Here is a 17,254-nt window from a genome sequence, read left to right as displayed (position 1 = left end):
TGCATTCCCTTATACTATGGAGGAGAGAGAGCCCTTTTTGATGGGATGCTGTTTATAAAGTTGCACAGTGAAATTTTATCTTAACAGCCATATTTTGGTTTATTGTGGTTGTCATATGAGAACCCCCCCTGCCCCGAAAAAAAAACAACAACAAAAAAAAACGGGTATTCATTTTTCAAAGTTATGTTTATGTTATTTATACTGTTTTAAATGTCACAGTACAAAAACTAAATATTTAATTCACAAGCTAAATATTTGGTTTACTATTTAGCTTACAAAAAATGGGAAGCTTAATATTTCTTTTGGAAACGAAATATTAAGGTACAATGTAAATATTTCAAATTGTTAACCAAATAGTGTTGTTTATTGTCAAATAATTAGCAAGCTAAATATTTAGAATAGCAATTACTCACTAATATTCAGCTCGCTAGCTAAATATTCAACACATGCAATTTAGTTTGTCAATAGAAGTGGACTATCAAAAACGTTGGGTCTTGTGGACCTCTGTATAAACTCCTGCTGCGGGTGAGACTGAATTGCCTCTTTCATTGCTCAAATAATGTTGTTTTTTTTTTATTAGTTCCTTTCCTCCAACATGCCCGCCATGTTAGCTGAAAGGACGGTCTGTTTCAACATGTATACAGACATTTACTCATGGATCCAGCTGTAGCACCAACATCTGCCTCTGCAGTCAATCCAGAACACTTCCGGTCTCTGTTGGATTCACTTTAAAGTTGTTTTAGTGAGTGGCTATCAAAATTTCAAATTCATTCTGTAAGAGAAAATTATTTATATGAAAATGAATCATACTGTTTGAGTTAAAAAACAAACAAACAAACCATGCAATAATTTCAAGTCAATTTCAGCAAAGAGTAAAATAGCCAATGCCGGTTTTCATGAAGAATTTGGTGTGCACCAATTAACTTGAACTTATTCGGATTCATTTACACCAAAATATCAAAATGAAGCCCTGGATACATTGGTGTGGTTCAATCAATAAATCAGTCAAGTTTATTTGAGTCACACATTTCAGCAGCAAGGCGGTTCAAGGTGCTTTACATAATAAAAACACTAAATCATGAATTTACAAAGAAACCACCATACGGTCAACAATTGAACAAACATTACATTTTGTCGAGTGCCATCACCAAAACCGTACACATCAATTATATTGATCAATGTTTCATTTATTATGATTCAGAACCGACTCTAAACAGGAGGGGGCTTAGTCTAGATGTAAAGAACTCAGTGTTCCAGCTGTTTTGCAGTTTCCTGGAAGTTCAATCCAGATTTGTGGCGCATAGAAGCTGAATGCTGTCCTACAGTATAGAACTGATCAATTCGCCTCTGCTTGTAGCCTGGCGTAGCCAGAACCACCGCTATCTACGGGAGTGCTGCTGAATCGGACTGTTTAGACGGAAACTTTGTCCACCTGTTGAACAGGTGCACGTGCAGTAACCTACAGCTGGCTCGGCGTGCGCGCGTGCTTCCCTGTGAGCATCGAGGGTTGAGCCACTGAACGTGTCGGCGGCGCAGCGCTAAGCCGGCGGACCCGCAAGGGTTAAACGGCTCTCTGGTGCGCGGGGCGGCGGGGTTGGAGGATGGTTGCGGCACCTAGCTCGCCATACACCTGCGCACCAAAACCGCTCAAGTTCCTCCAGAACCGCTGCTGCCTGCCACCGCAGCACAGCAGACAATGTCGGAGCGGAGCGGGATGAGCGGACTGGACCTCGCTCTGACTCACTCCCGCTGAGCCCGAGAGGAAGCTGGAGAGGTGGGGATAGGGTAGGTGGGTGTGTTTCTGCTCGCGTGGAAGCCGCCTTCATGGACGGACAGCGGATCTTGGCCGAGATGGAGAATCCGACGGAGAACCCAAGCAAGGCGGCGGAGTACCTACAGGAGCTGAATAACATCATCGAGACCCAGCAGGGTCTGCTGGAGAAGCAGAGGATCCGGATCGAGGAGCTGGAGCTCCAGGTTACAGATCTGTGCAAGGAAAACGCCTGTCTGAAGGATCAGCACCGGAGGCACCTGGCCACCTGCGGACTCGCTCAGGGGAACCACTGCTCGCTGGGGGGCATCGAGGAGAACATCGTGCAGGAAAAGTAAGTTGTGTGCCGTGCGGTCCTGGCGAGCAGGGCGCTGTCAAAGTACTAACTCCATCTTTTATGTCGTGTGGCTGTAGAGCACTAATTGTGTGCAGCATTTAGGTACTTTTTTTTCTTTTTTTTGTTTTGCTCAGCTGCTCATTTCTGCCTTTCGCGCACTGTGAGGGATTATTCCAGCCGATGGAAGCTGGAGCCATGGATTGCGTAATGGGCGCAGAGCACAGCGTTAAACGGTGGGAGCGCAAAGTGCACCAGATCACTGTTCCCCTCACCATGACCTTGTTTCTTTCATGGAAGCGGGGAGAGAGAACTCGGCAAGTTTCTATTGCTGCCATGTCACAAAAAAAAAAAAAAAAAAAAAAAATCCAGCTACTTTAGTTGTGTCATGAGGTGAGGTGTTGGGTCAGTCAGAGCATCAGAAAATGATCTGCTGACTCTGATCACTCTGATACAGGGATGCTAACTTTCCTCACCTGCAGTCATTTAGCTCCACAGAGAGAGGCCTGGCAAGAAGTAGTTCATTTGATTCAGAAGTGTCGGAGAAAGGATGCATCTAAAAGTTGCAGGACAGCTGCTCTGGAGAACTGGGCTTTGGCATCCAGTCAGACATTCTAGACTTCTCTTTGAAGAAGATGTTCAAAGCAAAACATTTTCTGAAAGTGGTTAATTTTTAGATCAGTGCATCCCCCTCCTCCCCCTGCTGAATAGTTAGGAAATGGTAAGAAGCAGTCTGCTTACGAAGCTACACTGTAAGGTCATATGTTGAGGAATTTGAACAGTAGGAGTAGTGAGCAGCAAAAGTGTTTTTAAATAATATGCTAATAGGTGTGTGTCACTTTATAACACACACTGTACTTTTGGATTAAGATCCAAAAGTACTTAAAAACATAATAACTTTAAAGTACTCTGTCTAGATAAGGATAAGGTAAAATTAGCTTAAAAGCTAATGGAAGCTAAAATGCTACCAATAGAACATGGGGTTTCACAAGCTGGTTGATTCACATTGACTACTTCTCCTTTCAGTGTGTTAAATTTAGCTTTATATCACATTTTATTAAAATCTAAGAATACATTTAAAAACTTTAAAGTGCTGGGTGTAGTGCGGTAACAGCAATAGATAAGGGAAAATTAAACTCATGCTTGCTAAAATGCTGTCAGAACAGAGGGTTTTCACAAGCTAGTTGATTAACATTGAGTATTCCGTTCACTGTGTTAAATTTAGCATCATCATATTTTATTAAAATCCCAAAATACATAATAACTAACAGGAATTGATAGGGTAAAATTAGCTTTAAAGCTAATGCTAGATAAATAGAATGTGGATTTTCTCATTAGTTGATTAACATTGACTATTCCAATCAGAGTGTTAAATTTAGCTTTATATCAAAGTTAGCTACAATGATTATTTTAGTCACTAGCATGTTGACAGCAAGGTCATCCAGGGTTTTTGATAAAAAAAAAAAAAATCCTAATTATTTTTATTTATTTTTCATTCCTGATGCAGAACTGGGGTATAATGTTCCTATGAAAGTCTGCAAGGGGGAAATCATCAATGTTGGTCAGAAACAACAAAAAATATCTATGCTCCTGAAAAACATTACAGGATAACTACAAACCTGACTACAGCCACATACTATGATGGTGATGTTATGAAATGAACAATATGACAACATTTTTGACATTTTCCAAGTTGATATTATCTGCTGTTTGCTCATGCCTGTCCTATCAGCACTTTCCATCCTCTCCTGCCTCTCTGAAGGTAAAAGTGTAGCAAATGAGTTGCAGTTCACCAATTCCAGCGCTACCTCTGACATTACCAGCAGCGATGCAGCTGCTGCTTAAGATTCATCCCTCCAAAAACGTTGCTTTCTTCAAGAAAGTGAATGCGCAGCAGTAAGCTGTTTGTGCTCAGTTTTTACCAGGCTATTTTAGAGTGTGACATCATTATCATATGTGCCGGCTCATCGTTTGTCGGCTCTAAAAATAAATGGAGGCAACAGAAGGATGGGAACTTGTGACCCTGAGCACCTGCGGGGTAAAAATTGTGTCCGAACCCTCCTGGATTGTTGAAGAAAGTCCATCTCTATGGGACTTTCTGTATGGTGTCATGGGTTGTGCTTGTGACTGTGTTGGTCGTCCAATGAGACAGTTCAATCAAATGGTTTTCAGAGTTTATTTTCTGCAGAAGAGATTAAGACACACTCATCGACTCCTAGCCAGCGTTTCTGTGCTCTCTGCTCCCTCGGCAGAATCACGTTCTCAGGGTTGGCAGCACGTTGGAGTAACTCTGTACTTTCATTGAGAATTTCTTTTTCAAACTTTCATTTTCGCCTTTCTGGAGGAAAATTTGCTTTATTTTGCGGTTCCCTCTTGTTTTGGATACTGTTGGACAGATTATTAATTTTTTAGGTTTTTTGGGGGGCGGGGTATATTTTTCATGATTTGCTTTTGCTTTTTATTTTGATGCGTAACCATAGTAACAGGGTGGTATGAGGGAGCAGCTGACTAACATTTGAAAAGCTTGAAATAAGACCACAACGGAAGCCAGAAATCATAAAGAAGTTGAAAAGGAGGCGTCATGGATGCAGAGCCGGAGCAAAAAGGAGAGAGAGGAGGAGGAAGTTCAAAGCATCTCTTCCATCCACCGTAATGGGCAACGTGAAGGCGTTGGCTAACAAGATGGATGAACTTGAAGCGCAGACAGGAACTCGCTGGAATACATTGTAATGTGTTTTACCGAGACAGGATTACATCCCCGACTCCAATGTCTCAATTTCAGGCTCCCTGACTAATAAACCCTTTGCCCTTCAGACCTCTGCCCGCTCCGCCATGACGGACGTCAAAACAACCAATGTGCGCCTTTGAAGAATGTCAAAAAGCAGACATTTGTAACCTAATATCGCTTCTGTTTAGTTGATTTCACTTTAAAAATAGTCATATGATCCTGTGCAGGAGGCTGCACAAACAAATGAGGATAGAAACCAAACTTGTCATTTTTGTCTAACTTTCAGTGAGGAAAGATACAATGGAGATGGATATCAGCCGTCAATCACACAGACCGTCAGATATTGTTGTAATCGTGACTATGCAGTGACAGTTTTTACAAGTTAAGAAGATTAACGTTCATATACTTGACAAATAAGTATGATTAGAAATATGTCAAACTTTGCTTTATGGTGCAAAGTACGCGTCAAACCATCAGTAACCATGGAAAAAATGCTCCATCATCATGTAGCTTAGCATGTATGGAAAAAACTGGTTAGTATCTCGTTTTTTGTACGTTTTTAAGGCTGCTGTGCTGTAAGGGGAAACGTCGTTTATGAAATGTTGACATAAATAATGTGGTGTGAGTTCGGGCAAAGTTGGTAATTTGATCAACACATCAAGAAGTTGGTGGTATGGGTCGGTTTCTAAGTTAGCTATTCCCAATTTTTGTAAATACTGCTGTCTCTGAGGCCAAACCAAGTGTGTTACGTTCACAGACAAACTACTTTCACTCAAACAATTAGAAGCCAAAAATAAAATAACTTGGAAAAACAATTTCAGTCCCTCCGTTCAATTCTCCTGTCCCTCTCGTCCACCATCAATCATATCAACTCAAGTGATCAAGTGTCGTACAGTTGCAAAGGGTCAATATGAGCAGCAGACAATGTGGTTTTGTAATCAAAATCACAGGTTTTGTGGAGCTAATTTAGAAATATTTGTAAGGAGTTTGTATTATATTTGAGCCAATGTATGAAGTTAAATGTGACTTTTAGTTAATTGCTGTATCAGTCACGGACTATAACTTGACATCAAAGAAGGCTGAGGCAGACCCAATGCTTTTGACCAAAACAAAAAGTCAGAGAATCAGAAAGAAATATGAGGATTTGTTGGATTTTGTGTGAATTTTGCAGATTTGTGAAAACCTGGAGGGACTTATTGACGTGATTTGGAGTCTAAAGGGCCACGTAAAAACTTACGGCGGGCCAGATTTGGCCCCCGAGCCTGGAGTTTGACACATAACGCAAGAGATGTCAGCAGTTCCATTGTTGCTGGGATACAGACACCACACACCCCAATGCCTTTGTGGGAATGTCTGGTGATTTTAAACGCAGTGTCGATGTTTCACCAGTTTGTCAGCTGCTCCTCCAGAGAAAACAAGACTTTGGATTTGTTTTATGCTAATGTCAAGGATGTGTATGCCTCCAAACCAAAACCTCCTCTGGGGAAATCACATCACAATCCTGTTTTTCTCTGCTCTGAATATAAACCCCATGTGGAGGCAGGAGCTTCAAAAAATGATCCTGGAGATGCTGGCCTTTGCTTCTGACTGCTTGATAAGTAAAGCAAGGAAGGTAGCAGCTGAATCAGACACTGTGGAAGAGATACCATAAGAACAACAGAGAAGAACAGAAAAATGAGAAATAAACTACAGAAACAAACTGATGCTTAAAACGAAACATCTCAGTTCCGTTTCCTGTATCAAATAAAACTCTTAGTTCAAGTCAATAAATTCTGAATAGAAATAGCTCAGTTAACTGATTTTCCTAACTTAGTTTTGTAATCTGTGTGAACTAATAAATCATTTATTTCCCATGAAATGTGTTACTGTTCTGAAATTGAAACATTTTATGATACCCCTTCCCCGTCCATGAACAACTGTTCATTACTAAAAAACATTTCTAATCAATTTCTAGAGCACACATAATCAGAGATTTTATATGTGTAATCTGATAAAGAACTGTAGGGAAGCCTATCATATTCCCATCAATATTTAAAAATATTCTCAAAAAGATATAACACTGAATTGTCTGTTTAGAAATGCATCTCTAGCGTGTTTGTATTTTTGCCATTTTTGATTTAGCTCACCACTGATTTCTCCTCTGCTTGTGATGGCAGCATTTAGCCTCCGCTGTACAGAACTGTATGCGTTGATATGCTCTTTCTCTTTTTGGCTCTGCTAGTTTTTCGAGTTTTCCCTCTGAAATTTTATCAGGTGCATAAATAAAGTCGATCTATCGGCGAGCAGAATCCATTCCTCTGCCAGCTCCGGGATTTGTGCACAGACCTGACTGCTGCTCGTCTGTTATCGTGGTAGATCATAATGGGATGCCTCGGAGGTGTAATTTGCTCCCGCTTGCCTCGTCGATTTGGGCAGAAGTTGTGTGCCGATTTACATATGGGTTACAACAGTATGATAGATGGACTCAAAATGTGCCTGCTGGATTTTCTGAAATCTCTGTTTTCCCTCCAGCCCTTTTTCCCCATTAAATGCACATTCAGAACTCAGCCATTTTTCACACACACACACGCACGCACACGGTGATAGAGAATAAATCCCACGTTTCATTGGTTCAACTCCTAGCTAAGACATTAAGCTGCTGTTGAACTGGTCATCTTATCTGTTATGTTGGTATATCCTTAACATCGCCTTTTAGACTGCTATTATGCTCTCCTGCTGTTTCGAATAGTGTGTGTGTAAGGAGGATGAAATGCGTAAGATATGTTGCATCTCTATTTTGCCTAAGTTTTTGTTTCACAATTTGAGAATGAGAGTTCAATGCCAGACACAGTCCCAACAGTAAACTAGTCAAATAATTTTTATCTGAACTTCACAGAAAGTAAGTTGAGCTGCCATCAGTTGAAGCTACTTTGAGCATTCGGCATGCTGAGTTCAGTGATTCGTTAAGAGTCCACATATTGTAATAAAAATGGATTAATGTTATTGGATCTTTGCAAGTAAATTTAAGAGGGGGGTATTACGTAAAATGTATTTTTTTTTTAGTTTTTAGATTTACTTCATGTTATAATGTTATTTCCTCATCAAAACCATGCAGTGTTGCTTAGATTATTTCATGCATGTTTGTGATTATCTGGATTTTGTCTCTTACAGTTGAGCTGTACATAATATTGTGACACATAATTGCCAAGGAGAAAGTAGCTGGAGAATATAATGAATTCCAGGCAGTGCATTATAGGCAGGAGGTGACAACTGGTACTGCATGTTTCATTATCGCTGGTTTATATTGTCAGAGGTTAATGACGTAACAAATCAATTTGCTTTGACAACTTGTTTCCCCACCAGCAATAAAAGGCTTTGCCCTCCACTTAACAGGAAAACATCTTCACTGCTTTTCCATCACTCCAACCAATCAGTAGCTGTTTGGTCCAGTCAGACACATTTTAGCAACAACAACAACAACAACAACAACGTCCTCCTGACTGGGAATTAAAACGGGATCCTTCTATATTGGAAACGTTTTGTTATCTATCACCTTAAAGTGTTAAGATGAGCCTTTCATAAATGTTGGTTAGGGTTATAATCAAGAATTTTTATCTTAAATCCTGAAGATATAAAATAAAACAACAACAACAAAAAACTGCTTTATGAAAATATTACCGATTTCAAATATTCCAAATGTTGGGGTTATTTACACAGCTTTGCTTGAGGCCAAAAGTATCCTTGTGTCTTCAGTGGTAGTTCGACGTATTGACAGCAAAGCCAGGCACGCTCCGTTTCATTTCCCACCACATAAAAACCAGCACAGCTTTAAGATTTTCCACTGAGCTTAAAGCAAGTTCCTTTGGGCTGTCTAAAGGCTCTACTGTACGTTCTTCATACTCAGTTTAAAAATATCTTCTTTCAGTCTCTGCACTCTAGAATGTTTACATTCAGTAAACTGAACTGCATTAGTTGTCAAGTTCTCCTTAAATTTGCTCCCCTGTTTGAAAAGGGATGGACAACAAGCAGTTATCTTTATTTATCTCCCATTTGTTCATCTTTGTGTCAGAAATTTTTTTCTTAGTCTGTTTTGAAGCAGGTAAACCTTTAAAAAGCCTCATAAGAAGAAAAATAAACAGATATTACAAACTTGTATTATTTGAGTTTACAATCATTATTCATTATTTTTACTCAAAAAATGAATACTAAGCAAACCACTGTGAATCAACCCACAAAAGTTCTCAAACAAAGTCAAATGAACAAAATAATTAACTTAAGTCCTTTAACTTTAACATTTTAAATGAATTAATATGTACATTTTAAATGTTTACTTATTGATACTGATTATGAATAATGTTTATTTTACAAATATAAATACTTTAAAGTTACTATTATCATGTTGCGTGGTGGTTGAGTTGTGGACCCAAACTGAGAGAGGGCATCTTGTAGATGGAGAAAGTTTTGATGAAAAAGAAAAAGGCAAAAACCACAGAGAACACAGGGAGCCAGAGTCGAACAAAAACCGAACAAATGTAACAGAATATCTGAATCTGAGAATCTAAACTAGAGTTACAAGAAATAACTAGACACAAGAAATAAACATAGTAAACTAGAATCACTAATGAGGGACTGAACTAAAGTAAAACAGATATGACTGATCTTGTTTATTCCCTAATACAGAGTAAACAAACGCAAAAACAACCCAGGGCAAAGCAATTATTTTACCTAGTTTAGATTATTTAGAGTTTAACCAATAAATAGTTTAACTGTTAACTTTGTCAAATCTATCAGTTAAAAATTACAATGCCAAATAAAAAATAAATGTTACAACCATCAAATAGCAGAAAGGCTAATAAGCTTTAATTTGCATGAGTGTAAGGTCGTGTAGCTGCTGTTTATCCTGCTGTTTGGGAGGAACTCTGAGTCACTGCTAGTTTGCATCACGAAAGCCTCGTTGAACATGATCCTCTGCAAACTAATTAGGCAGAATGTTGACCTGAACAATATGAAAATGCGTTCAAGATCCTTCTTATCTCTGAATCTGCTCAAAGTTTACCCGCCGCTGTCAGTCCATGTTCTGGTATGATCAACGAAGCGTCGCCTGGGGAAAGGCATTTATAGACTTTCTAAAAATTCCTCCGTCAGATGCTAAGAAGCAACTGTCAGAAGAACGCTTGTTTTCATCATTTAAGGATTTGTAATTTGCGCTTTCTAAAATAGCCAGCGACAAAAGCCTCGATTTTATCAAACATCTGCAGCTTCATCTGCTCCTGTTTGTCACTTCCGTCATGCTGTCTTTACCCAGCTGCGCCTTTATCTCCCCCAAAAACCTGGAGTGCAGAGCTCTTTCCCAGCTCCTTTGTAGGTGAAGAGATTCTCATTATCCGGATAATGAGAGCTGTGTACCGGCGACAAGCTCCTGACAAATAAAACGTTACTTTAAAAAAATAAAAAAATTATGGCTACCAAATCGCTATGACTCATCTCCATCGCTGTTGCACAGCTGCAACCATGCTGGGTTTGGGTTGGGCGGGATACGATGGGTCAATACTTTTCCTGCTGTGTAAAGGGTGACATTTACTTTCTGTTGATTCATTCTTAGCTGAAACTGATGCATAACTCAATGGTGAAACTTAACAACAACTGTATGTAGACACACGTCAGAAGGACGCAGTTGTCCTAAATTAGGCAGGACTCAGGATGGGATTCTCAGGATGAGGAGAAAAAACCTACCATACAACCAAATATTAAATATGATCTTTTTTTTCCCCAAACAGAAAAACAGCTATTATAGACAATAAGAGTACATTAACAAGAATGTCCTTCCAGTTATTATTTCTGATCACCTTATATTCTGTCTGCGTACTAATGAAGTTATATAAATTTACAAACACACATTTTACTTTATTTCTGTTAATTTTGATGATTCTGTTTTGCAGCTACAAAGTCCGTTCTTTATTTGTAATTTGTACTTTATAGTGATGCGATTCTTGGCACCACCTGAATTTCCAGAATTTTTCCTGAAAAATTGTTCCTGAATTTTTTCAGAAACACAAAATTTGCTCCTGAAGTGTGAGAAATTTGAAAGAGTTGAGCACCTTTAAAAAAAAAAAATTTTTTAAACGAACATTAAAAAAAACGGTTGTAATATAACAAATCCTGCGCTTCTCTTAAAATGCCCAGAGCAGCTCCAAAGCTTTCCCTTTTTGCCACGCTTAGTGGTTCTTAGGATTATAAATTGCAGCAGGATTGTGCAACAGGAGTGTTTTCGGTTTCATTTTCTTGGCCTGCTGCCACTGCAGACCTGCCTGTGTTCATAATCCATCATCAGCCGGATTGAGGAAGGATTTGAAGGACCACCGAGGCACGTCACCGGAACCTGTGCTAACGTCAGGACGAAGAGCCGGGACATCGACTTCCTGGAATCTTTGACATCTGCTCACAGATGTGCTGCCCAGGCTGTTGAAGCGTTCGTTATTCTGTGTTGTGCTTTTAATCCGCCCAGGACGGAGCGGCTGCTGTGACCAGCCTGAACCGTCATGAACTTATAAGCACAGGACACTGGTTCTAGATTTAGGCCCTCGCTGTCTAAGGGAGGGGATTATGGTGGCACCAAGGTTATGGTTATATAACGCTTCAGCTGGGTGAATTTCAAACCAAATCCTGCTAAAAAAAATTACGTTTACTATTGAATGCTACAATGATTTCTAGCCAGTTAAGAAGGCAAGTACTTAAACGTACTTTTAGGAGTATTTTTACTGCTCTGTACATTTTACTCACTTGAGTCATTTTATTATGAATAAAATGGCTCAGAAAATATTTGGAAAGCAAATGGTTTCGGTGTCCAAAAGGATGTTTTTTTTCCTTCTACTTTTTTATGCCTTTATCATGACCAGACTTTAATACCTGTGGTCAAATTGTTTAAGTTGTCATCAGCAGTACTGCTGCAGGAGGATGTCCTGATTTGAGCCCAATCCAATACTTGATAAAACCCCGTCACCAGCAGCTGTTGGCTACATCTGGCTTTCCTGAAGAAAATCAGTAAACGGAGGATGAAGAACACCATGAGTCCTTGTTGCTGCGGCCTTAAGAGACGTGGCAGCTACATTTGATGCAAGATATTCCACTGAAAAGGATAAATTACTGTTCATTTAATTGTAGATCTTTGGTATGCAGTTGTGTTTGGATCTTAGTTTGTTTTGCAGTTTTGGTTTTGTTGTCATTTTGTGTGTGTTTCTTATTTTGGTTAGATCACATTGTTCCTGTTTTTCATTAGTTCAGTCCTTTCTTAGTGATTCTAGTTTATTACGTTTATTTCTTGCGTCTAGTTATTTTTAGTTACTTTACTTTTATAATGTTAGCTTTACTGTTAGATTCATCTGCTCACCCCCTGTGCCACTTGCTTTCTGTCCCATCACACCTGCAACCAATTAGCTAATCAGCCCAGTTCCTTTGTTCCACCATTCAACATCCCATTACTTGAGCACCTCTTTCTCAGTCACTCCTTGCTGGTTCCTTCTGTCACTTCCCTGTCTTCTCCTCATGTCTCCCTGCTGGTTTCTTCCCCATAAATTTTCTTATTTTTATTTTTTGTTTTTTGGTTTGTGTTTCTACCTTGGCTCCCTGTGATTTTTGTACACTTGTTCTGTAAAACTCAAGTCATCTTTGGTGTCCGGGAGTTTCCTTTCTTTGCCCGTCATTTCGCGTGACACACAAACTAAAGCTGAGATCATGCTGGCATGTTAGAAAGGTTTGTGTGCCTTATCTTTGTTGATCTGCCTCTGGAGGATAAGCAGTGGTGCACAGCAGAGTGGCTGAGCTGATCCCAAAGCCTTTCTGCAACACCAGTTCCACGAGACTGTGCTCTAAGATGCGATTAGATTCAAGAATCTTTGACTTTATCTCACTGATGAGCAGCTTTTCCTCCATAAATAATTACATCTTATTCTAAACAACTGACGCAAATGAAAGATTTTCCACTCTTCCAGCCGATAACAGACAGAAATGGATGGTTTCGTATAAAGCACCATTGGTTAGTTGTATCCTGTCAGCATAACAGTGTAAACCACTGCTTTAATGTAGATTGATATCTGATCAAAACCCTTTTAAAAAAATTCATCTTTGAAAAGAAACTTGCTTATCCAGCACAAGACTCAGATCTGGAACTCCTCAGTCTGCCTGTGGTTCACACGACACCAGGTCTATGACCAGTGTCTCCCTCAGCCTCGCATTATATTCAACATTACCGAGACGAAAGAACTTTTCATGGCTTTCTGTGTTAAATTTAGTCAATTAAAGACTTTGAAATTATCATAAGGTCCATTTTAATTCAAAAATACTGTATTGATCCCAAAGCAAAATTAAATGTTGTAACTAATTTATTCAAATTTTTCAGTTAATGTACAAAGCGATGACTGTTGGTCAGGAAAGATCTCCATATCACAGTGATACATTCTGACGGTTTCTCATCTCCCTGCTCCACTTCCCTCTCTCTCTGCTTGCTAGTTCCTCATTGGATTGACCATCCTGGCTGACTCAATATAATAATGCACATATGAAAGCTCCCACTCATGATTTGAAGCTGTTAAAATGCTGCAGGCAGCAGATTGAAGTAATCTTTCTCTGGTGAGTGGGAATCAGCACACTGCCCTCCTCAGGATTGACCTCGTAGTGTTACATTCTGACATATGTTGCAGTTTTCTTGGCCTTATTAAAATATGCACTAAAGTGTTTGCTCTTTTTCTGTTGTAGACGACACGCCTCGTTGCCTTCACGGGTCTTTGAGATCCACCAGAACGTCTTTGACCCCCTGTGTAGAACAAGTTACCCCTGCCTGAAATGGAAGTCTGCATCCTTTGGGTAAATTCAAGATTTAAAAAATTTTTTTTCTCACTTACTCGACCAGAGGCATGAAACTCATTTTCACTTTAGGCCTCATCTAAAATCTGAATGTTCTTAAAGGGCCGGTTGTGCCAGAATATATTGATAAAACCAATTAAGCTGTTAAAATACCAATAAATAGCTGTTCCTACAGGATTATTTATTTTTTTTAGTGTATTTTTTTTTTTTTTTTTTTACATTTTGATAAATTATGAATATTTAGAAATGTTTACAATATTGGTGCTAATGCATGATATTAAATGTGACTCTTTAACACTCGCCATATCAGTTACGTATTCAATGTTTTTGACCAATTTTTGAGAAAATTTGCAGAAAAAGAAGTGGAAATTTGTTTTCGTGTGTATTTAACAGATTTATGAAAATCTGGAAAGACTTATTGATGTAATCTGGAGTCTAGAGGGCCACATAAAAAGCTACGGCGGGCCAGATTTGGCCGCCGGACTTCGATTTTGACACCTGCATTCTAGACTATTTCAGTTTTCTGCAAGTGTCACTAGTCAAGTTTTTATGTTTTAGTTCCTGTTTGCAACCATTTCATGGGATTTTTAAAGCCATTCCTACAATAAAACTGTCTTTTAAAGTATTCCTACTATTCTATTTTGTCGCATTAAAGCCACAAACTTCAAAGTATTCAGTTGGGATGTGATAGATAAACAAAACAATGCATAAAGTGGAAGGTTAATGAACAACGGTTGTCAAAGTTACCTTCAAAGATAAACCAACAAACAGCAGCATGCTTGTTTTATTAAGCCCTCTTACTCAACTCTTTTCAGAGCTTATCTGGTTCCTAAATAGTATCCATCTGTGTGTAATAAAATCTAAGCATAAATGCAGCTGTTCTGTTTCTGGCCTCAGAGGTTTATTGGAGAACAAACAGCATCATGAAAACCAAAGAACACAGCAGATAGGCCAAGGAGAAAGTTGCGGAGAAGATTAGAGCAGCTGGCTCTCTTTATTAAGAAGCTAATTTGGTTTACAATAGTGTAGCTGTGAGAGTCTCGTCAAGACTGGTGAGCAGAGTTACATCCAGGACGTTTTTTAAGGGTGTCACATAGTTTCTGTTGTTTTAAAAATGCTGCAGGTATCAAACATGACTTAAAAGTGACTTGACTTTGCAATTAGACTAGTTGAAAATGGCCCCTGTCTCTTTAAGAAGCTCCTGCTCTTTCCAACGCTCCGCCTCTAGCACGTCGTCACAACAACGCTTCTCATTATGCCGTTAGCAGTCGTTCTTAGGAGAGCAGTTCGGCTCCTGTCAGACGTGCAGCTCCACCAGGTGTTTGCTAATTGCTGCTGCCGCTAGTCTGGTGGAGCAGAGTGGGGATGAGGAGACTGAAGGTCCAATGCAGGTGCTTGGTGGAAATAGACTGCACTTTGGGAGAGCTGCCCCGAATGGTTGCCATGGGAGATTAAAGGATTCCTGAAACTTGCATGAAAGAAGGAAAGCAGGCCCCCAGGTGTGTTTTTGATGAAGGAATAACATTATTATATGACCCATATCTCAAAAGGGTTGATTTTACATAATACACTCTACACCCCATTACTTTAAAGTTAATATTTCACTTTAAGGGGCCACATCATGAAGGTCAAAATTAATAAAACAAAACAAAAAAAATTCTGCTTTTGTCTGAGTAGAGTGACAGTCCCAACCTCATGGTAAAAATGTTTTGCATTAGAAAAGTTTTTGTTTTTTTTAATAGCGATTATTCCAACAGATTATTTTGGCAGCACTTGTCTCGCAAATCACTGTCCTCTTCTTAATCATAACAGGACCAGCTGTAATTGATTGTATGTGTAAAATTATTATTCGCCATGTTGATAAAATATTCAAATGTTAGAGGCCACCATATTATCTGCAGTTAAACAGACACAAATTTGAGGCACGCAAGTAAATAGTTTTATACGTCTCAAAAATTTCCTGCCTGAGGCACATCTGCTAGCTTAACGGTTTTTGTGAACTCTGATGATGTTGCGTCTAATTAGCATATCAGGGACCTTCAGAAATATACATATGGATGCTGTTGAAGCAGGTACATCCCTCCATAAACGACTCCAAACAGGATTTTAGAGGATTACCGCGTCGCCAAATATTCTAACCCCAAATCAAAGCAACAACTGGGCTCTGTCGGTTTTGACCTTCGGCGGTTCTTTTATTGTGCAAACTCTCTGATTCGTGCCATTGGCGTAGCATGAAGTCAGATATGAAATCAGAGGTTATGTGTTCAATAATTAATGCCTCTCGCTACTGTTTGCCATCTGAGGGGGTAAAAAAGGTCAGGCTTTTACACACTCAGCTTGTGCTTGACTGGCTGCGGGGTTGCACAGGCTTCACTGAACTTCGGTCAGAGGTTTACAGAAAACCTGCACTCTGTTTTGGGCTTTGATGTCCATGCTCACGTGAGTGTTGTTGAGGATGTCTGCTCTGTGTCCAAAGTGATCAGTGATTGGTTTTTAGAAGGGGGGTTGAGGGGTGAGAGGTGTTTCTGAAACGGCTCCACTCCTGCCCTTCAGCACACGCCTCCCTCCCACTGCTGCTGGCGCCCAATCATCAGGGCGAGTGTCGCACTGTGAGACGCTGTTAGTTCCTGACACGGGAGCAATTTAACACATCACAGCACAATCTGAATTAAAGTAAAATTCAATTTCTAGCTATGAACAGGACTCTGAGTAAAAAATGTGACATTATGCTGATCCTTATAAAATAACCTTTCCCACGTTATTCTTATATATATATATATATATATATATATATATATATATATATATATATATATATATATATATATATACATATATATATATATATATTTTTTTTTTTTTTTTTGGTGCTTTCAGTACCTGTGTGTTCACGGCTGTTTGCTCTACTCCGTCCTTTATAAGGAGTTGTGTTGAATTCAAATCCTTTCCTATTAAACTCAGGAATCACAACAAAACAGATTCTCCTTGCAATAGCAATACCTAAGTAATGTCCACCAAGACTCTCCTGGCTTGTTTGCTTGGAGCCCTAATGAATCCATCGCTGTGGTGATGGGCGGATAGTTTATGAATAATCTAATCATCAGTAATTGATGTAATTCTGCACTCTACAGATTAAACTGATTTGATTTATCAGGATCTGACCAGATGTTGGCAGAGTACCTCAAAACTGTACTCAAGGAAGGGTAGTGATACTTCAACATACTTTTACTCAAGTAAAAAGTAGCCGTACGAGAAATTACTCTGGTAAGAGTGAAAAAGTATTTGGTAAAAAGACTACTCAAGTACAGAGTAAGTGATCAAATGATCAATAATTTAATATGCGAAAAATTGCATCATCAGACGGACAAAAAAGTGAAATCATGAGGAAATATTTAATATAATTAACAAAAAATAACAAAATCAGGCAAAAGAGGGTTTTTTTTTCAATAAAAAACTTATTGTTTAACAAAAACATCAGCTGTGTGTCTGTCTGGTGAAGTTTTGGTTACAACATGTTTGTTCTTCATTCAGTGGGTCGAGAATCCAGAAATGTTACTGATGTTGTATGCTTCATGATGGGTCT

At 39.1% G+C, this 17,254-nt stretch overlaps 1 protein-coding gene across 1 annotated transcript in view; it reads left to right on the top strand.

Annotated features, from left to right (window-relative positions):
• Positions 1–1,244: 1,244 nt before the first annotated feature.
• Positions 1,245–17,254, top strand: part of iqsec1b (IQ motif and Sec7 domain ArfGEF 1b) — a 74,189-nt gene continuing 58,179 nt past the window's right edge. Inside the window, exons 1-3 of the mRNA XM_044121365.1 lie at positions 1,245–2,105; positions 2,243–2,341; positions 13,564–13,671. Of these exons, the coding sequence (XP_043977300.1) occupies positions 1,825–2,105; positions 2,243–2,341; positions 13,564–13,671 (488 nt within the window). The 5' untranslated portion in view covers positions 1,245–1,824. The remainder of the gene's footprint in view (positions 2,106–2,242; positions 2,342–13,563; positions 13,672–17,254) is intronic.

This window comes from Gambusia affinis, linkage group LG07 (genome assembly GCF_019740435.1).
Source record: "Gambusia affinis linkage group LG07, SWU_Gaff_1.0, whole genome shotgun sequence".
NCBI lineage: Eukaryota > Metazoa > Chordata > Actinopteri > Cyprinodontiformes > Poeciliidae > Gambusia > Gambusia affinis.
Note: the sequence above shows the minus strand (reverse complement) of the source record. Positions and strands in the feature narration are given on the sequence as shown.